The sequence below is a fragment of the Sceloporus occidentalis genome, unplaced genomic scaffold (assembly GCF_023333645.1).
Source record: "Sceloporus occidentalis isolate IW3139 unplaced genomic scaffold, rSceOcc1.0.p SCAF_10, whole genome shotgun sequence".
NCBI classification, from domain to species: domain Eukaryota; kingdom Metazoa; phylum Chordata; class Lepidosauria; order Squamata; family Phrynosomatidae; genus Sceloporus; species Sceloporus occidentalis.
The window spans coordinates 26744540-26767040 of NW_028316990.1; the positions used below are offsets into that span (position 1 = coordinate 26744540).

General features: G+C 43.2%; 1 protein-coding gene across 3 annotated transcripts in view; it reads left to right on the top strand.

The window, feature by feature from the left end:
• Window positions 1-22501, top strand: part of LOC149306253 (serine/threonine-protein kinase SMG1) — a 99686-nt gene that overhangs the window by 13206 nt on the left and 63979 nt on the right. For 2 of the 3 annotated variants that reach the window (XM_089540575.1, XM_089540574.1), the window contains exons 2-14: window positions 840-1003; window positions 1191-1346; window positions 1884-2020; window positions 3690-3748; window positions 5877-6090; window positions 7492-7617; window positions 7707-7779; window positions 9076-9173; window positions 11395-11568; window positions 19298-19522; window positions 20161-20262; window positions 20780-21049; window positions 21599-21729. In XM_089540575.1, coding sequence (XP_089396701.1) covers window positions 840-1003; window positions 1191-1346; window positions 1884-2020; window positions 3690-3748; window positions 5877-6090; window positions 7492-7617; window positions 7707-7779; window positions 9076-9173; window positions 11395-11568; window positions 19298-19522; window positions 20161-20262; window positions 20780-21049; window positions 21599-21729 — 1929 coding nt within the window. Of the gene's footprint in view, window positions 1-839; window positions 1004-1190; window positions 1347-1883; window positions 2021-3689; window positions 3749-5876; window positions 6091-7491; window positions 7618-7706; window positions 7780-9075; window positions 9174-11394; window positions 11569-18366; window positions 18382-19297; window positions 19523-20160; window positions 20263-20779; window positions 21050-21598; window positions 21730-22501 lie in introns of those variants that run through there. The other variant, XM_089540576.1, reaches the window with a different exon arrangement.

Consider the following 22501-nt stretch of genomic DNA (forward strand, 5'->3'; position numbering starts at 1 on the left):
ACGGACTTTGAAGGAGGAGCTAGATTGGCAGGATTGGACATGCTCAGTGCCTGGAAGTGAGCGGGGCTTTTGCCAATCTGTTCAGCTTTTCAGCTATCCAAATGGAGTCTCTGTGCAGGCGCAAAACCCTATTGTATGAGGGCACAGATGACCACTTGAAAAACCACAGTTACAGGTAAGCAACCTGTTTTTATTGTGGCATAAGAGCTCTCTGACAAGAAAAGGCTAAATGTCTCACAAAACTACAATTCCCAGAACTTCGCAGCACAGTGTCATGCAAGGGTGGCTTTATTTGGGAGAGTTGTTTTAGATTTTTAAACGTTTCTATGATTTAAAGTTTAACTTGAATCATAGAATCGTAGAGTTGGAAGAGATCACAAGGGCTATCCAGTCCAGCCCCCTGCCATGCAGGCACTCTCAATCAAATCATCTCAGAAAGATAGCCATCCAGCCACTGTGGAATGGCGCCATTTGGCGGCTGAGGCTTCCCTCTGGTGGAAAAACAGGCGTCGGCAGTCCGCCTTTTTTGGGCGGTCTGTACTGCGCCTTTGTTTCTCAATTGCTGAGTCCTCAGCCTAATTGATACATGTTTGCACCTGTCATTTGCTAAGCCATGGTTATATCATACGGCCACCTGTCCTATGTGATACAAATGTGTGACACAGATGGAATAATCTACAATTGGAAAAAAACCTCAATGGCTTTACACATTGGAAAAACATCCCTATTGTTATTCAAAAACTATTGTCTAATTATTCCAAGTGTGCCTCCCATATTTATTGGTAACAGCAAAGGCCAAATTTGAATTCTTGAGTAGAACACAATTTTTTCTCTTGCAGAACTGACAATCCATCAACAGACCAAGAGAATTTAAAATACACTGCATCCCGAGATAGGAGTAGTTCTTCATCCTATGGATTACAACCTTCAAATTCAACGGTGGTGTCTCGACATAGACATGATGATATCAGAGTCCCCACTGACATACAGAATGAAGAAAAAGGTACATATCTATCTTTCTATGTAAAAAAGAGAAAGCTAGGAGATGGTTTGGAAAGAGTCTGAGCTTCTTTCAGTTCTGGTAAAAAAAGCAAAGTTGATTCCACAAACCTGAGGTCTGTCCATTCCTATTATGCTTGCAGTGCATGGCTTTGCAGAGAAACTTAACATGACTCTTCCTTTATTTCCAGGTGGCTACAGTGTCAATGGAGGATCTGGGGAAAATACTTATGGTCGGAAGTCGTTGGGGCAAGAGCTGAGAATTAACAATGTGACCAATCCTGATTTTACCAGTGTTCAGCATGGCAATCGTGCTTTAATCACAAAAGACATGAGGAAAGCACAGGGTAAGAATTGTGTTGAGTGTTTTAATGGCAATGATTTTCCTGTTATTATAGTAGGTCCAAGGGGTACCTATGAGAATTTTAGAGTCCAGTTTAGTATTTGAACATTGAAATATTTTAACATTAGGTACAATTACACTGTAGTTTATGAATAATTGAATATGCTGACTATTGTAAAATCAGAGGCTTTTCAGTGGAAAGGTTGGATCTTGGTCAATTACTGGGTATTTGATCTGTTTCAGAGCAAAAATGTTTGTAGCAAAGATCCTACAGATCAGTCTTTAGTTTTTTTAAAGAAAACAAAACAATTGGATTGGTCTGTACTTGTCAATTTAGGTGTTAAAACTGCTTTGTTTTTGAATAATTTTAAGAGCCACCTTAACTCCCAGGATATGTCAGATAGAAGGATTTAAAAAATCTATTATGTGTATTTTGCTTCAGAGTAATTTATTGATCATTTTTTACTGCTATATGGATTTAAACCTGATATTTGGAGGAGGAAAAAGTATGCACACATGTTAATAATGTCTTCCTTTATAGATCGTTCATTGTCTTACTCTGATGAGTCTCGACTGTCAAATCTTCTTCGGAGGATTACTCGGGAAGATGACAGAGACCGAAGACTGGCGACTGTAAAGCAGCTGAAAGAATTCATTCAGCAACCAGAGAACAAACTGGTGAAGTATCATGTGTCTTCTGTTAGCATCGTATTAATACAGGTTCCTTGTTGTGACCTAGGAAGAATATGGGACACCCTGTTGGGGAAAGGAATGGCAGTTTGCCAGATTATGGTCAATGGCAGAGCAGTTGCAGGATTGCTCTGGCATAAAATCAGTCCTCTATATAACTTCACCTCGTGTTAAAAATACAAAGGAAGGAGCCAGCACATTCCCACCCAATATCTTTACCCTGTTAGTGATTATCACTTCTACAGCAGATGACAAAAATGCGGACGGTCCACCTCATATTATGTGTGCATGTCAGTGCATCCAGATGCATGCACCATCATGGAATAACATGGCGTATGGCGATCCATGAACAATCAAAGCCATGAATCACCAGGTCACCACTAGGAAGGGTCCATTGTACTACAAACTAGAAAAGTGTTGATGAGTGTGCTGCTGTATTCAGCCTGATGTGGCTGATGTGGCATTTGGGAGATGTGGATAAATATCTTCAACATTACAGCTAAATGAAAATTTGCAGACTAGCTAATCATTAGTATTACTGATCTTTGAAAAAGATCAGTATCGCAGCTAAAGAAAGGAGAAAATCTGCTGACTGTTCTATCTCCCCTTTTGCGATTAGCAGCTCTGCTGAGAATAACCTTACTGTAGGTGGTTGCAGTGGGGAAAGTACTCTTTATAAGCAGGTGTCAGGCCAGTCTTTCAAGTATTCTTTAACTTTTACTGACAACTGAAGTCATAATTAAGAAACATTCTCCATTCTTCCAGGTTCCAGATAGTCCCAAAAGGTGGGGAAGCTAACTTTCTTGTAATTGCTTATTGAGACTATTTAATCTTAATGTTAACTGTGCCAAGTGTGACTACTTCATAAATCCCAATAAAATAAACGTGAGCCTCTGAACCAGCCCTAAAGTTGTCATCTTAAAATTATTGATGTATTTCTAAGTTTCTTTAGCCTGAGGGACTGGATCCTCCCAAACAAGACGTTCTTTCTTTATCTCACTGCCCCCTCCATCACATTAGCCATGAGGCCCTGCCCTAATCCCTACTGATGAACCATCGTAGGAGTAAATAATAGAGTGCCCCAAAGGTTTCCTTGACATTGTAGGTGGCATCTATGGTGATTTATGTATTAAATTCCTGCCTGTATGTGAAACTGGATTATTTCTGCAGTGCAGGTGCATCCTTTGTTGCTTGCATAGCAGTCTTGTTTCATTGGCAGATGAAGGCAGCCAGAATGTTCTTCTTCTTGCTTCTGCAGTCTATAAAGAGATGTTGTGGATGACCAAAAATAACATCTAGTTCAATTAACAGAATGACTTAAAGTTACACATAACTGATGTGTTGTTTATTGATGGCATATGCTTTCTGTTCAGTCTTTCATAGGGTTAATAAAGGAATTCTTAATGTATTTGCTGTACACCTAGATTTTGAAATACATGTAGTCCAGAACCTTCTGATAGACAGAATGTATTGAAGCATTTAAATGCGATTGCTACAAATGCCTCACAAGGGTATGCAAAACTGTCCATAGTGTCACGAAACTAATAAGAAATACTTTGAGGTGGGCGCAAGCATGTTTACACTTTTAATGATAAGGCAGCTTGTACTTAAATTGTGACAGCATTTTTTAAAAAAATGTATATGTCAACTGTTTCAGGTACTGGTTAAGCAACTGGATAATATCCTGACTGCAATACATGATGTGCTTAATGAAAGGTAAGTTGGAATGAGAAAAGTTTTCAGAGGCCACCAAGTTGCCAGAAAGCATCTTCAGCCTGGGAGTTGAAGACAGCGGACAAGTTAACATCTAGTCTACAGGAGGATCAGCAAAGCATAGCCAGAGTTTTTCAATCACTGGAAATCTAGGTTACAATGAGAGGTCGTTAGAGGTCCTACAATAGATTGTGATTGGGGACCCCCACCTTTTTTTTTTTTTTTTTTTTTTTTTTTTGAACTGTGGATATAATAAATTTTATTCAGGGGTTTCCTAAGACCTGAAAACTATTTCAAGGGTTCCTCCAGGGTAAAAAGGTTGAGAAAGGCAATAGGGAGCAGGAAATATACTATAGTCAGCCCTCCACATTTGGAGGTTTGACATTTGTGAGTTTGACTATTCACGTTTGTAGCTGCTGCTTAGCTAACTTGACCTCTTCCCTTTCTCCTCCTCTCAGTCTTCCATCCGTCCAAAAGTGGATTGGAAAGAACAGGAATGAGATGAGAGTTTGATAGGGTGGAAGGTGTTTTAAAACCTGATTGGCTTTTTTCAAAGGATGGGCAATTAAGAGGAAGTGGATTTGGGGTGAACAAGAGTTGGGCAAGGAGATTGATGGGCTGGAAAGGGGTTTAAAATCTAGTTTACTTGTAGGCATGCTGGTGGCCAGATGGGAAATGGAATGATGGGCTATTGTTGTTGACAGGAGTCAGTAGCATGCATGTTTGGGGACCTAGAGATACTTGCGATTTTTTACTGTTGAATGTTTCTAGTCCCAGAAGTAATCACTAGGGGTTTTATTTGGATTTTGGGTCTTCCCAATCTCTAGGACAGATCTGTATCACTAGCGACTTGCCTTCAGGATTTGACTTGTATTTGAAGGAGTGCTTTGTTGTATGCTTTCTTCAAAGTCAAGCTCAGTAAATGCTTTTGGAAGTCAGGGTATGCAGAACATGATTAATTGCCCCTGCCCTTCATTCATTATGCACTGGGTTGTTAGAATGCAGTAACAAATGTGGGTCACAGCCTAAACCAAGCTGATGGATGCAATCAAAACAAAGCAGAGACTATAAGAAGGCCTCACTTGGAATTGAAGGGAGACCATTCAGCTTCTCTAGAGTGTGGGAAGCCTTGCTGATGGCAACCTAGTTTCCTCAGATAGTTTTGAGCTGACTACAATGGCAAGAATAGTAAGAAAATTGAGGCCTGTTACAGACAGCCAAAATAAAGCTGCTTCGAGTCACAGTGGAGGTATGGTGTTTCAATGATGCATGCGTCCTAAGAGTCCAGAAGCCACACCAAAGCCACGCTCCAGTCTGGAGCATGGCTTTGGTGCGACTTCTGGACTCCTAGGACGCATGCATCATTGAAACACCATACCTCCACTGTGACTCGAAGCAGCTTTATTTTGGCTGTCTGTAACAGGCCTGAATGTAGTAGGACAAGTTGGACAGAATGCAAAAGGTGAAATTTTCTCTCTTGCTTACCATTCAGCACTTGCTGTATAGTGCTAACAGAAAATGGTTTCAGAAGTCCCTCTCTTTACTAAACTGGTTCCCATTAGCTAACATGCAAGTGCAGAAAAAAGATATAAAGGAACCCTGTATCACTTTAGGGACCTAACTAAGCAAAAGAAATTTCTACCATAAGCTTTTGTGAACTGTATTCCACTTCATCAGATGCAACTGCTTATGAAGTTTGGGGTGTCCGCAGGTATGTTGGCAGGGATCCCTCGATAAGTACAAGAATATAAATAAAAATGTTTCTATAAAAATGGATGTACATTTGTCTGTTATCTCTTGATTTGTGCGTATGTGAGAGAGTGTGCTTATAATAAACTGAAGGACAGAAGAGCACAGCTGGAGAGAGGAGACTTTTTGGTATGCATTTTTAGGCAAACAGAAATTCTATAGGCTTCCCCATGTGGGTTCTTGGAGGCAAGTTTTAAAGGACTGCTGTGGCTTTGGTTTGTTGTGACTTGATGAAACTAGCCCCACTGCACATTATGTTTCTGCTTTTTTCTCTCAAAATAATGTTATTAATAGAGAGTGATAGCCAGAGCATAGCTTTTGTTTGTTTTTGTTTTTGTCAATAACTAAAAATTGTTAACACTTTTTTCCTCCATAAATGCAGTAGCAAATTGCTTCAGGAACTGAGACAGGAGGGAGCTTGCTGTCTTGGCCTTCTTTGTGCTTCTTTGAGCTATGAAGCGGAGAAGATCTTTAAATGGATTTTTAACAAATTTAGTTCATCCACTAAAGATGAAGTCAAACTTCTTTATTTATGTGCAACTTACAAAGCGTTGGAAACTGTGGGAGAGAAGAAAGCCTTTTCATCTGTGATGCAAGTAAGAATAAAAGTTGGAGCATTATGACTTATACACTAAATATTTTTAATTAGCATGCTGTAGTGTAAACAGTGTAACATACACTGTTAGAAATACTAAGTGTTTCTAACACTGATTAGATTATTTTCTAACATTAACAAGATTAGAAATACTTTTTTTCTGAATGCATTCTTTTTTCTGAAAGGCATTTTATTCTGCCAAAAATATATTGTAATAACCCACTAGAATTCAAATAGATTTTCTGAATCAAATAGTCTGTACAATTTTGCACTGTTAGAAACACAAAATAGTAGAATTTTAATCTGGTTATGGAAGGTTACAGTTTTCTTTTTGCGACAAAGGAGCCATCCACCAATGGGTTAATTCTTATTGCTGTCCAGGCAGGACATGTGTCTTATGACTTACATACTTTTTTGCATACCTGGACTGTTCTTCAGTTTTCCTCCCTGGCTTACCCCAGGTCAAGTAGTCTATTTTTCTCTTCTGTTTTTCCTGGCTCTTCCTATTTATTTTCTCTTGTCTCTACTATTAAAACAACCAACGTTGGTTGTTCTTTTCTCATCTCAGTGTGCCTTTTCCTTGTCCTGACTGTGGATCTGGTACGGAAATCCAAACAAATTGGCAAGGGTTCCAAAGCCTTTGGCTGAAATCTGGAATCTCATACAAACATGTCTGACATAATCCTTATTCTTTCCTCTGGGAGATGTCGGGCAGTGTGCCAAATCTTCTCAGCAATAAAAACTTTGTGACTGCTGCTCAGACAGAACTTATCACAGAAAGCACAGTTTGTTGCTTCTGAAGACTTGTTGATACATTGATTTAACCCCAAGCAGTTAGATCCTCAGTGAATGGTGATTTTGTAGCTCTTCTGTTAAATTTTAATGGCAGTTTGCTGGTACCTGCTAATGAAGTGTCAGTACTTGCGGAAGAAGAATAGGGAAACCTGGAGTCACCCATAGCTCAAGAGACAGCAGTTTGGAGGAGGGTGCCAGGTAATATAGGCCCCATACAGACAGACCAAAATAAAGCTGCTTCAGGTCACTTTGGAGGTATGCTCTTTAAATGATGCATGTGTCCAGAAGCCACACCAAAGTCACAATCCAGTCCTAAGGACTGGAACGCACCTTTGGTGCAGCTTCCAGACTCTCAGAACACGTGCATCATTTAAACAGCATACCTCCAAAGTGACCCGAAGCAGCTTTATTTTGGCCTGTCTGTATGGGGCCATAGTCTGCCCCTCCCCATACACAGGGGATCTGTTGGTTATATTATGTATGTTGGTTATATCAAATATAACCAAGTAAATATTCTTTTGAACAATTCAAATAGCACTAAATATGAAGTTTTTAAAAGTTTTTGCTCAGTATGGCTTTCAGCTGTGTGTGTTTTTCCCTCTTAAAGCTCGTCATGACTAGCTTGCAGTCTATTCTAGAGAACGTAGATACACCAGAATTGCTATGTAAATGTGTCAAGTGCATCCTTCTTGTGTCCCGATGTTATCCTCACATTTTCAGCACTAACTTTAGGGTAAGAGAGTTTTTTTTCCTGTTTTCTTTAGATCAGTATAGATACATCATCAATTATAAGTGGATTAATTTTTTGTTTTGCTTTCCAAGGACACAGTTGACATATTAGTTGGGTGGCATATTGATCACACACAGAAGCCTTCTCTGACACAGCAAGTGTCAGGTAAGTCTGAAAAAAATAAAGTAATGTGATGGCTGTGTCTAATGTCTCCTTTGCTTGGATCATGACTAAGAACATCTGTTATTCCCAGGGCATCATTTAACAGAACTGCACTATGTAACAAGTAAAGAATGTCTTGCTACTCTAAAATATAATGCTGTTATCAGGATCTCGCCTGCTTTACAAGGGAAAAAGACTTTCAATAACAATTGGATGGGAGACACCCAATAACCTATTCTTCACAGTGAATCACAGGGAGATTTTTCTTTTCTCCTTGTTCCTTCTGACTTTCTGTTTCCTCTTCTGTCCTTTCCCTCCTTCCCGGGGGCTTCTTCTCAGTGGCAGCTTAGCCCCGGAGCCATGGACTCACTCAGGGGGACCAGAGATTTTCTTTCATGTGAATCTCCCAGTCACGTGCATGTGGCTTCAGGGGAAGTCTCCTTGTCCCTAATGGTGGCACTGCCACATGCATGCAACACCATTGGGGATAATGGAACTTGAGCATCCACGGATTTTGGTATCTGCCAAAGGGGGGTCCGGAACGGATCCCCCATGGAAACCAAGGGCTGACTGTAGCACTCTGAATTCTGGTCTTTGTGTAGTGAAAATCACATTGTGCGTACAACTGGAAGAAATAAGCATGCTGGGAGAAAGTACAAAATATAGAAGTGTCCCAGAACAGGCTAAGAAAAACTGATTCTGCATCCACACTGCAGAAATAATCTAGTTTAACTGCCATGGCTCAATTCTGTGGAATTCTGGAATTTGTTGTTGTGGCACCAGAGCTCTCTGACAGAAAAGGCTAAACACAAACACTTCCCAGAATTCCATAGCATTAAACCATGACAGTTAAAGTGGTGTCAAACTAGTAAGTATTTCCCAATGCTTGTGGACATTCTTCAGTAGAATCCAGAAGTCTAATAAATTTTGCTTTTTTATTTCTTAGTCCAGAATTTTAGCATTGTTTAGTAGAACAAAATTTGTGCCATGACCCCAAGTCTAAAATAACTCTTTTAGAAACTCTTTTATTTATCAATCTTATTTAGTTTCTTAAGATAATTAGTACTGCTGTGTGTTGCTACTTGATTTTTACATTTTCAGATAGGTGCCATACAGTATTACAGGTTCACTGTTTAAAACAAAAGCTGATTGCTTTTATGCATGAAGAGTTGATGCAATTAAATCTCCACATTTTAAACTCTGTTTTTGCTGGTTGTTCACTGTGTTTAGGTTTTTGTGTCAGGCAAACAAAGCAATATTTTGCTCTCAAGGTTTTCATTGTTCTGACACTTTATACAGGTTGGTTACAGAGTCTGGAACCATTTTGGGTAGCCGACCTTGCATTTTCTACCACACTTCTTGGTCAGTTTTTGGAGGACATGGAAGCTTATGCGGAGGTAACAAAACATTAAGCATGATAAAAGTTCAGAAATAATTGGGATATTTGGTGTGCCATATATTGTTTCTTCTTTGTGGTCTCTCTGAATCACACGAATGGGTTATCGTGTGTCTGCATAGCGCTATCAGCTCGCTTTTTGCCGACACCCTCAGTTCCCTTTTATCCACCTCAGCAGCAGCGTCTTCATAGTTTATTTTCCTGTCATACTTTAATTCTGTGCTTGACAGGATCTGTCTGCATTTTGGTGGTTGTTTCTTCATTCCACTTCATTCTTCATTCACCTTGGTTAGTTTAAAGGAGCACTGCAATTTCTGGTGAAGTATCAGAGTTACGTAGCCACTCTTCTTGCCTTTTATGCTTAGTATAGGCTGATGGTGATACTGAGGTGAGGTTAACAGCTCTACTGTATGAGCAGGGCCTATCAGAAGTTTCTCAGGCAATTGAAAAATACATTATTAATGGTGTGTTTTTCATGGAGACATTTTCTGTATGTAGAAAAATAAACAGACAAATATATAATAGGCACATGAAGATATAAAAATGACAATATATTTCTATTGTTCACTAATACAATTGGCCCTCCGCATCCATGGATTCTTTATGCAGAGATTCAACCATCCACGGCTTGAAAATATTAAAAAACCACTAACATAGTCTAGCTTTTTCTTCTTTTTTAAAAAGAATTCATAACACAATTAATTCCCATCCTGTTATCTCTACCACACTGATGTTTCCTGGCATTTATAAAAGGGGCTTGTGCAAGATGCAAGTTCTGAAGACACATCTAAGGAGTTTATCAGACGCGAGTTTTTGGCGATTTTTCCTGCCTATCGTGCAATGTTAGCGTCACCAATGTTGCGCAATAACGTGAAAGCGCGATGTTCTTCCAGACGCCATTCATTTCTATGGGAGCCCGTTGCACAACGCTCCCGTAGTTTTAGCATCATTCCTCCCCTTTTGGGGCATTACGGAAAAAAAGGGAAGTCAGGTTTTTGTCTCCCGTTATCCTTGCTAATGTGTTGTGAAATGGTTTGGTGTGGTAGGCAGCAACGCAACGCAAAACTTACTGATTGCAAAGTTCCCATGATGCTGGGCTGCTTTTTCACCCCATTCCCTTCCGGTGGCCTTCCTTTTTCAGGATAACCCCGGGGGAGGGGGGGTTGCTCTGTCCTGCATGAACACCTAGGAGGCTGCAAATATAAGGGACCCCAAAGGGTCATCCATTCCAGCCCCATTCCTCTGCCCCGCATGAACTCTGAGGAGGCTAGGAATTGAAGGGTCCCCTAGGGGTCATCCATTCCAGCCCCATTCTTCTGCCCCGCATGAACACCTAGGAGGCTGCAAATGTGAGGGTCCCCTAAGGGTCATCCATTCCAGCCCCATTCCTCTGCCCTGCAAGAACACCTAGGAGGCTGCAAATTTAAGGGACCCCAGGGGCCATCCATTCCAGCCCCATTCCTCTGCCCTGCATGAACACCTAGGAGGCTGCAAATGTAAGGGACTCCTAGGGGTCATCCATTCCAGCCCCATTCTTCTGCCCCACATGAACTCCGGGGAGGCTAGGAATTGAAGGGGCCCCCAGGGGTCATCCATTCCAGCCCCATTCTTCTGCCCCGCATGAACTCCGAGGAGGCTAGGAATTGAAGGATCCCCCAGGGGTCATCCATTCCAGCCCCATTCTTCTGCCCCGCATGAACTCCGCGGAGGCTAGAAATTGAAGGAGCCCCTAGGGGTCATCCATCCCAGCCCCATTCTTCTGCCCCGCATGAAACAGGAAACTGGAAGGGGCTTCTCCCCTTTCCCCTCTCCCTCCTGGAAGCACAAAGGTCAGGATGCCACCAAAACCTCCAAGGAGCATGCGCAAATATGTTGATGCGAAATGTTCAAAACAAAATGAAGGCACTGGTGTAGTAAAATGTTCCGCTATGCATGGTTTCGCATCACGCAAATCGCAACTTTTGCTCAATTGTAGTGCTAACATAACATTACGGGGGAATGACGGAAAAGCAAGCAATGTGGTAGAACATCGCGTTATAGGGTCATTGCGCAACGTTTGTTTCACTTCCTTAGCGAAATTGAGGGTCCAAAATCTCGCGTCTGATAAACTCCTAAGTTTTATATGTTTCTACGACTGTAGAATGCCTCATGTTGTTATGTGAAAACTCATTAAGTAGTTGTGAATTTGGATTCAGTACACACCACTATATTTCTTCTTGTAGGACCTTGGTCACGTAGCATCTGGAGAATCAGTTGATGAAGATATCCCCCCTCCTTCTGTTTCATTGCCCAAATTGGCAGCGCTACTTCGCGTTTTCAGTACAGTGGTGAGGAGCATTGGGGAGCGATTCAGCCCCATTAGAGGACCACCAATTACTGAAGCCTATGTAACTGATGTAAGCCTCATCTTTTGTTTCATACTGGTTATGTCTTTGACTGGCAAATTAATGGTAGTTAATGTAAACATTTATTTACAGTGAGCCAATAATTTAACATGAAAATGCTATATTCTTTCTACTTGTCATCCATTGTGAGAGCAAGTGCTGCTTACCCTTCATCCTTTGCCTTAAGGGGCAATTTATTTTAAGACAAGCTTAACTAGAGCCAGGAATTATGACTGCAGTGTTTCCATTTTGTCCATTTTCAGCTGTTCTGAAGAAGGAGTTCCTATCTCTTTGAGTGCTCAAGATTTCTGTTGGGTGCCAAAACATTGTATATCAGCCCTTGAGAGAACATTCATCTTGCAATTGGCCTCTAAACACACTATTGTGTATGAAAAATAAAATGGGATGTCCCCCAGGACCCCCTCAAAGTGAATTCTGTATCTACTATATAGTCTGTATTTTTAGTCAGGCCATCCCAAACAGGCCCTCCAAGTTGGATGAAAATCTTTTTTTTTTTTTTTGCATTATGTAGTAATGAAAATCCAGACAATTATTTTATTTATATAACTCTTTTCCTGTTGGAAGTGTGAGCACAATAAACCTAAAGAGGCTCTGTGACATGTGAAATTGAAAAAATTAAAGAGTCACTGTTCTTTCTTTCTGTCACAGCAGAGAAAACAAAACAGTATGTCCCCTGTGGGACATAATTCCAAACAGAATTAAGCTTTTAATCCCATTACTTTCAATAGGGGTCCATTGGTGTAGTTCTAATGGGCCCCACTGCTTCTATCAGAATTGGCAACTCCTCTTGAAAACTTCTTCGTGTTACATGAAAGCTTGTGAGGAAAGTGGGGAAGAAAACTCTCACTTCTGCTAGTGTTGGATACTGAAGTACACTGTTGAGATCTTATCCAAGTTACAGATGTGCTTAAATCTTTTCCGCTTAAAACCAATGGGAAATGTAATTAATTATCTCTGACTAATTATCTCTGATTCTGGTTACATCGTATCTCCAAAGTTCTCTGGACTTGATTCTTCTAGACTTCAAATTTTTCTGTTTGTTCCACTGAATGGTGTTATTATTAGCTGAGATCCTACAGAGTGTAACATTCTGCCTGCACAATTCTGTATTGTCCCCCTCCTTGGTCCCAGTGGATGGTGATGCCCTGGGAGTATTCCCTACTGTCCTGGGAAGGGGAAAGGTGGGATGTAAATGAAGAGGCAGCTAGGTCTCAGCTTGGGAGGAGGGCAAAAAATTAAAGTGCACTCCTTTTCTTTCCCTCTGAAGTTAAGAGCAGCCACATATTGATAGTTTGAATTGCCTTTCCGCTCTCTCCCATCCCTACTGGTAGGCAGCAGCAGTGACCAATCCAGGAGGGGTTGACAGCTCCTTGGAAGGGGGAGGTTTTGGACAGGACATAATAGGCTCTGTCCAAAAAGAGACATTTGTTCTGTTAAAATAGTAACCTATGTTTCTTCTTCGTGGTCTCTGCGAATCACACAAATGGTTTATTCTGCGCCTGCGCAGCAATACTCGGAAACTTCTAGAATCTCTGGGCAGAAAATAGTTTGCAACTTTTTGGCGGTAGCTCCGCCCACCCCTATATATGGCCCCTAGTGGTCCCGCTCTCTCCAGTTCCTTCATTCCACCGCGCAAAGCAGCTCGAGGAACTTCGCTTGCATTTGCTGCAATTTACTGTGTTAGGATCTCTGGACATTGACCAACGGTACGACTGACCTTTCTTAACGGACTCTGTTTTAACTAGGACCACTCGGTACGGCCTCGCTAATGGTCTCTTTAAAGAGGTGTACCAATTGTGGGGTGAAGATTCCCATGGCCGACGGCCACGACAAGTGCGTGCTCTGTTTGGGGGAAACCCACATCCCAAGCACTTGCCCCCACTGCAAGGCCATGTCCACCCAGGCCCTTAAGAACCGGGACCGGACCTTGAAGGCCACCTTGTACGACAAGGTTTTGGGCCAACCTTCTACTTCGGTGGCCTCTGGAGAAGGAGAAGATAAGTCCTCTAAAGTCTCCAAAAAGAAGTAGGGGGACAAACAAAAAGCTCCCAAGTCTTCTTACCCCGACTGGGGTTCCAAGCGAGCTCGTTCGGCCTCACCTCCCGCTAAGGTACGGCGTAAAGGACCACCGAGCACAGTCTCAGTGGCCCCACCGGACTCTAGACCGACGACCATCCCTTCCCCTGACCCTAGACCAGCGGCAGCTCCCACGCCGTTAGTGGCCCCGGCATCGGTCCCAGTCCCGCTGGAACTGAGGATTTTCATATCTAGCCATCTGTCTGTCCCGGCTGATGACCTCCAGATCGTGAACCTGGACCACTCTTCTGAATCCTAAGGAGAGATCCCAGACTCAGATGTTCCACTTTCTCCACAAAGACCGAGGCTTAGGTCTCGCTCTCCATTACAAGGCAGGCCTCGGACTCACTCTCCTCCTCGCAAGGACAGAGCCGCCCTCGGTATGGAGGCAGATGAAGCATCGGCCTATGACTTGCCAGACAAGGGCATGCCAGACCGGGACCTTTTTGATTCCTACCCGGACCTGGTCTATGATCACCATTCTGGTCAATACCTGCTGTCAGTTGCGGCCTCACACCTTCGCCGCAACATCCCTGGACCAACAAGAGTCAAGCTGGCGTCATCACACCATCTCGATGCAGCCCTTGCCACTGATACCAACCGACCCTCGACACCTCACAGGGACACTTCCCCGGCTGGTGGACGTGTGAGCCGATCCCGATCCAGATCCTACTCACGATTTCGGTCTTGCTCTGAATCTCCGCTTTCGGGCATGGAGTCCCCATTGACCTTCGTGGAGCCCGCGGTGCCTTCTCCCACCGATGATGTGAGGGCCTTTGCGGATCACATTATCAGGATGGCTGACGCCCTCAAGCTAGAGGTTGCCCATCCCAACGAGGATGCTCTTGATCCGGTCGAGAGAAGGATCCACGGTTCAGCACCAGCACCACCTGCTTTGGCCTATCTCTCTTCATTGGAGAAAATTGCTAAGCGGTCGTGGGACACACCTCCCACCATAGTGTCCACATCCCGCAAAATTGAGAACCTTTACAAAGTGACGCCATCAGCTCCATCATGGCTATCCAATCATCCTAAACCGAACTCAGCTATTGTGGAAGGTGCTCAGGCGACATTTGCTCTTCGCCCATCTTCATCACCTATGGACAAGGATAGCAAGAAGCTGGACGGCCTTGCTAAAAAGTTCTATGCTTCCGCGGCGCTGGATATGAAAATCACCAACTATGCTGCTTGCATGGGGGCTTACATCCAGCTGTTGATTGAGAAGATGGACCCCACCATCAACAAGCTCCCAAAGGATAGGAGACGGATGATGATCGTTCTTTGCAATGAAGTCCATCTCATGGCAGGCCAACAGATCATCTCCGCCAGGCCCTCGACAGACTGTGCTTATAAAGTGCTCTCTGGATCCATAGCCCTCCGACATTATGCTTGGTTGCGTGCGTCTGAGCTCACCCCTCAGGCTAGAGCGGCGATTGAGGACATGTCCTTTGACAACTCAGGGCTGGTCAATAAGGACACCGACGAAAAGCTGAGCTTCCAGTACTGCATGAAGACTGCTGCCAAGAAGCATGGTATGTCAGCCACTTCAACCAAGTCCCCGCGCTAGAAATATGGTACCCAGTGGCCTTGGTATCTCTCAACCCAGTACCGCTACCAATCGCAGAAGCAGCCATACCAGGTCCCAGACAGGACGCCTCAGGCCCGTCCATCTCATTCACCTTCTGCTCCTCCAGACCAACGCCAGTTCTCCCAACCCAGATACCAGCAGAGTTATAAAAAGGACTCTCGAGGCAAGAGGAGGTTCTGAGGCTCCCCCACGCACCTCGTCACTACCTTTGGGGATAGATTAAGACCCTTCCTTGACACCTGGGCATCTATCACTGCAGACTCTTGGGCACTTAACATTGTCCGCAGGGGTTACGCCCTTGAGTTTTGCGAGCTCCCACCCACCGGAGCTCTTATTTCCACCGTCCCCTTGGACATCCTTCTCGACGAAGTGCGCACCCTTTTAGTCAAAGGCGCCATCAAACCCGTAGACCCTTCTCAGGCCCGATACTGCTTTTTCCCCAGATACTTCACTGTTACTAAGAGAGACTCAGGCCTTAGACCCATAATGGACCTGCGCTGTCTAAATTCCTTTATTGTGTGCAAAAGTTTTAGGATGGTAACCCTTGCTTCTATCTTACCACTCTTGCAGAAGGACGCCTGGTTTGCGACGCTGGACTTAAAAGATGCGTATTTTCATATCTCTATCAGAGAAGATCACCACAGATTCCTCGCCTTCGCCATCGGGACCGAAATCTTCCAGTACAAGGTCCTTACTTTCAGCCTTTCCACAGCTCCAAGGGTCTTCACAAAGTGCAGAGGGATAACAGTCTTCCCATATCTAGACGACTGGCTCTTCACAGCACCATCCCAAGAGACCCTTCTCTGAGACGTTCAGTTCTCTCTTTCCCTTCTCGATGCCTTAGGGCTCCAAGTCAACTTCGACAAGTCCAACCTGACCCCTGACAAACGTATGGACTTTATAGGAACCACATTGGGCTCTGTCGTGCTAAAAGCGTTCCTTCCCCAGACGAGGTTTCAAACCCTATGCACGACGATGAGGTCCTGCCTCCGCCAAAGGCACCTACAGACCCGACTCGTTCAGGTCGCGATGGGACATCTGGCTTCCACCACCTTTGTTACCCCATGGGCGAGACTGCGTTTCAGACCTCTTCAATCTTGGTTCCTCTCCGTGTTCGATCCCGTGCAGGACCCCTCCCTCCAAGATCGCCGCCCCGGCCCTTTGGAATACGCTGCCCATAGAGCTCCGCTCAGCTACCTCCCTGGCCCAATTCAGACGGGATCTGAAGACCTACCTGTTTCAGAGAGCATTCCCCGAATAAGGCCCATAGCCCCCCCCCCCCCCCCCCGCCGCACAGGCAATGGATTGGCTAACCCGGGGGCTTTTTGTTTTTGTTTCTATTTTTGCTTGTTTTATTGTATGACTTATGTAATTTTTCTGGGGTTTTAATGAATATTGTGTATTTTAAATGTTGTAAACCGCCCTGATCTTATGGAAGGGCGGTATATAAATAAAATTTTTATTTATTTATTATTTAAGATGCTCACCATCCCGAGACACGTACAAAGGTCCTTACGATGGTGGCTCCAGTCCGACAATGTCTGCTTGGGCATGCCCTTCTCTCCGCCTCAGCCAGACCTCACTCTCACCACAGACGCATCCCTCCAAGGTTGGGGCGCCCATACCCTGGACCTCACTATAAAAGACAAATGGACATCCACAGAGGCTGCGCTCCACATCAATGTATTGGAGATGCTATCCGTAGAGAAGGCGCTCAGGGCCTTTCAAACAGTTCTCACCAACAAGGTAGTTCTTCTACTCACGGACAACACCACCGTGATGTACTACTTAAACAAACAAGGCGGCACAAAGTCAAGGACATTATTGACTGTTACTCTCCGGATTTGGGAATGGTGCATTCTTCACAAGATATTACTGCAGTGCATCCATCTCCCTGGAGACCAGAACGACTTAGCAGACCAGCTCAGCAGGTCGTCCACCACTTGCCATGAGTGGAGGCTGCATCCGGACGTGGTCAACCACTTGTTCTCCCGATGGGGAATGCCGCAAATGGACCTATTCACCTCCACATCAAATACCCACACCCCAACTTTTTGCTCACGAACTCGAGCACTGGGCTCGAGAGGAGACACCTTCCAATTCATATGGTCACAAGGACTAGTGTACGCCTTCCCTCCATTCCCACTCATCACGAGAGTGCTCTTGAAGATGCTGGCGGACCGCTCGGATGCGATCCTGATCACCCCATGGTGACCCAGACAGCCCTGGTTCGCCCTGCTTCTCCAGCTCACCCAGGATCATCTCCGGCTCGAGTACCGCCCCGATCTCCTGTCATTACACGCCAGACAGGTTCTCCATCCCGAGATGCGCTCCCTCCTATTGGTGGCATGGAGGATTCGATGTTGACAGCGCTACCTGCCAACGTCCACGCTGTGTTACTAGCGGCACAAAAACCTGCCACACAGAAGTCCTATAGATACAAGTGGGACAAGTTTCTTGCCTTTTTGCAGGACAAAGATATCCTCCCATCCCAGGTTTCCATCCCAACAGTTCTAGACTTTCTCATGACCCTGGCTGACACGGGTCTTTCTTTAAGTTCTATAAAATGTTATCTCTCTGCCATTTCTTCCCATTACCTGTTTGATGGCAAGCCTTCTTTGTTTGGGGACCCCCTCGTACGGAGGTTCCTTAAGGAGTTCAACAACCTGCATCCACCGGCTTCCTTTCCGACACCGGCTTGGAATCTGGACATAGTTCTGGCTCGATTAGCCTCCAAGCCCTTTGAACCCATGGCTACCACGGACTTAAGACTGTTGACGTGGAAGACGGCGTTTTTAGTGGCTATCACTTCTGCCCGCCGTGTGGGCGAGTTATGCGCTCTGCGAGTTGACCAGCCCTTTTTGCGCTTCCATAAAGATAAGGTGGTTCTCCATACCGACATTACCTTCCTGCTGAAGGTAGTGTCTGCTTTTCATATGAACCAGGACATTGTTTTGCCTACCTTGGCTCCGAACCCAACCACGGACTCTGAACGCCAGATCCATACTTTGGACGTCCACAGGGTCCTAGCCTTCTACCTGGATAGAACAGCTGATGGAAGGCGTTCTGAGAGACTGTTTGTCTGTTATTCTAAGGCCAAGAAAGGATTACCGGTCTCAGCTCAGAGGTTCTCTAAATGGGTAGTTAATACTATACGCCTTTGTTACGAGCTGTCTGGTAGACCGGTTCCAGGTCGGGTTCGAGCCCATGCAACATGGGCGATTTTCTGACTGGGGTCCCGTTGGAGGATGTTTGTAAGGCTGCTGTCTGGTCTCAGCCACTGACTTTCATAAGACATTACAGGTTGGACGCTAGAGCCAGACAGGAAGCAGCCTTTGGGAGGGCAGTGTTACTTTCTGCTATACACTAATCCTGTTCGAGTGTTAATAGACAGTACGTCTATTTTATTTAACCTTTTATTGTTATTGATCATTGAAATTGGTGCTTTCAACCACTATGTTATGACACTCCCTCCTCCACTGACTTTAGCTTGCTAATCTAAACCCATTTGTGTGATTCGCAGAGACCACGAAGAAGAAAGACAGGTTGCTCACCTGTAACTGTGTTTCTTCGAGTGGTCATATGCGAATTCACACAAACCCGTCCATCTTCCCCACAGTGTCTTGCTCTGCTAAACTCGCTGCCGCGCTTTGCGACTCATTCAGAACTGGAGAGAGCGGGACCGCTAGGGGCCATATATAGGGGTGGGCGGAGCTACCGCCAAAAAGTTGCAGAAAGTTGCAAACTATTTTCTGCCCAGAGATTCTAGAAGTTTCCGAGTATTGCTGCGCAGGCGCAGAATAAACCCATTTGTGTGAATTCGCAGATGACCACTCGAAGAAACACAGTTACAGGTGAGCAACCTGTTCATTTGCAACCCACACTTGACATCCATGAGTATGCCACTAACAGTTTACCGCCCACTTTTTAAATATTGGTGTGATCAGACTGATGGCAAATGAGTTTCTAGTTTTTGGCTGAATTGAGAGGGATGTAACACACCAGTGTTTACGCTGAATGAGATCTCACCCTCCATCCCCCTCACTTTTGTTTCAGGTTTTGTACAGAGTAATCAGATGTGTGACAGCAGCGAACCAAGTTTTCTTTTCTGAAGCTGTATTGACAGCTGCCAATGAGTGTGTTGGTGTCCTGCTTGGTAGTCTGGATCCCAGTATGACTATACACTGTGACATGGTTATCACCTATGGATTAGAACAACTGGAAAATTGTCAGATTTGTGGTACTGATTATATCATCTCGGTGTTGAACTTATTGATGCTGGTAATACAACCCTCATAATATGCAGATTTACTTATACAATTCTGTGTGTTTATTACTAAAAAAAACTAAGGTTAGGTTCTATTTTGAAAGATTAAATTCTGAATTAGGCTAGATTAAATACTTTAGGTTATATTCCCAAAATCTAAGAATTGCTAAAAGTGGACTGGAGGAACATATGTAGATACTCTAGCTTCATTTTGAGTTATAGAGTTATTTATAATCTTGAACAAATTGCTGTACGCTTCTAGTCCCAATTTTATTTGAATAAAAAGCGGGGAAAGGTAACTTGCCTATAAGAGTTGTTCTGGGGAGGAGGAAAGGTTAAGTAGCCCTTCTAAACTACGTGCCTTCTAAATGGGATTTCTAAAAATTTAAAAAGTAATTGAGATTTTTCATGTAAAAATAGTAGTAAAGCTTATGCTAAATTGCTTTGGTAAAAGTTGCGGAGTGGTACAGAGATTTACTATCAGATTATATGTTTGACATGTCTTTGATTATTTAGGATTATTTAGTTCACTGTATATTTTTCTAAAAAGTTACATACTAATATATGCTTAATGGAACAGTTATTTTATATACATCTTTGAACCAAATATTTTACAAATCAAAATATACTGACACACGTGTGTTTTTTTTAGATTGTTGAACAAATAAACACAAAGCTTCCATCATCCTTTATAGAGAAATTGTTTGTACCGGAGTCTAAATTACTTGTGCTCCGCTATCACAAGGAAAAAGAGGTAAGCAGTTAATTATTAATTCTGATACTACATTAATTTAGAACAGTGATTCCTAAACTTTGCTCCTCCAGGTGTTTTAGACCTCAACTCACAGAAGCTCCGGACAAGTCAGGAATCCTGGGAGCTGAAGTCCAAAATAAGGAGAATTCATACATATCTTTTTGATTGTTGTGCTAATTTATTATAATTATAATCTGAACGGGACCCTTCATCTTGTCCCTGAATTGATGCTCTTAAGCATCTTCTTTAGAATCTGTAGAATCATAGAAATGGAGGAGATCTCAAGGGCCATCATGTCCAACCCCCCCCCCCCCCCGGGTCATGCAAGAATACACTGTGGAAGCACATTTAACACATGACCATCCAGCCTCTTTTTAAAAACCTCCAAAGGAGACTCCACCACAGTGCTAATAAATAAAGCAAACCCCCTCTTTTTAATTTTAGCAGCCTAAGGATGGAAAGATACCCTTCAATCTTATGGTTAATGACATATGACATTGACTTTTCTGTTTTCAAGGTTGTTGCAGCAGCACATGGTGTGTATCAAGCAGTGTTGAGCTTAAAGAACATTCCTGTTTTGGAAACAGCCTATAAATTGATTCTTGGAGAAATGGCATGTGCCTTGAACAGTCTTCTTTGCAGCCTACAGCTTCCAGAGGCGTGTTCTGAAATCTTACATGATGCTTTCAAAAACCATATATTTGATGTGGCAAATGCAAAATTTGTGGTTATATTTGACCTTAGTGCTCTAACTACAATTGGAAATGCAAAAAACTCATTGATTGGAGTGAGTATCTCTACAATATTAATTTGAATGGATGTTGTTTTTGGCTCTTGGTATCTGTTAATTTTATACAAGAAAAAGTTGAAACATTTCATTTGCCTGTGGATTCTTTTGGAGAGGGCCAGCTTTTTGCACTCCATGTATGACAGCATTGAGGGAAGGGGCAAATGTGTTGTAACAGTGCATTCCCCACTTAACCAACAAATACATATAGCTTTGAATGGCTGCGAACGGAAAATAGGTATTTTTACCCTAAAATGTCTCTCTTAATCTCCTGTCCCACTTCTTTGTCCTTGTACTGTACTTTACAAGATATTTTCACATACGTCACATGCTTTAGCACTTTATGTCTAGTAATTGTCACAGTAATAACAATAATAATAATTTATTTCTATTCCACTTTTTTCTTGTGAAATCAAAGCAGATTACAACATTGAACAGCATTTGTAAGAAGTCATAACAGTTTTGTTTTCCAGTTGCTAAAATGAGATAAGATAGCTAGGAGAGCAATGTCCATAATGTTTTGTTCTTTACATTTGCTTTCTTTGACAGATGTGGGCTCTGTCTCCAACGGTGTTTGCATTGCTCAGCAAGAACTTGATGGTTGCACACAATGATATAGCTGTTCACTTTCCTGCTGTCCAGTATGCAGTGCTCTACACACTCTATTCACATTGCACCAGGTGTGAAGGTGTTCATTATATGTAATGCAAATGAGAAAATAATAGATGTATGTGTCAGGAACCATTGCTTTTTTTTTTCTAGTTGAATTACTTGCTTATGTGATAAAAGATGATGTAGGTCAATTTAAAAGTTAGCATGTTGACAAGTGTTTACTGTATTTGCAACACAGCCAGTACTGTTATTTCCATCATTTTTGGTAGGCTTTCACATATTTCACATATTAACCACTATCTAATGTGGGAAGCTACACAGTGAAATAGGTTGTAATGTGCTAAAAAGCAGTTCTTAATCTGTTCATTACCATTTTATTAAATATCTTTTGTTGCTGCAGACTACCAAGACTTAACTCAAGATTTAAAACCCCAAAATGCATCAGATATTTATTTAAAGTTGCTCATCAAAGCTCTTCAGACTTTGAGAGAAGGGAGAATTAACTAAATGCACACACTCCTCTTATAATAGTTTTGCTTGCTGAGTGTATGTTTGTGTACACATGAGATGTGGCGGGATCAAGCTGGCTTCTCATTCCTCCATTCCATGTGCTGATTTGAAGAGTGTGTGTGTGTGTGTGTCAGAGAGAGGGGCGTGGGTTCCTGAAGGCAGAGCCACACACATGCCAGCGAGTTCAGGTGCGCATACACACAAGCAATGGATGTAACAGACATCCAGAGCACATCTCCCTCTGCTGTGGAACTCCTGCTGCTGTTCCTCCCATTGCTGCTGGTTGCACAATCTAGCCTGCTGGCCCTCCTTCCTTCCTGCCTCTTGTTG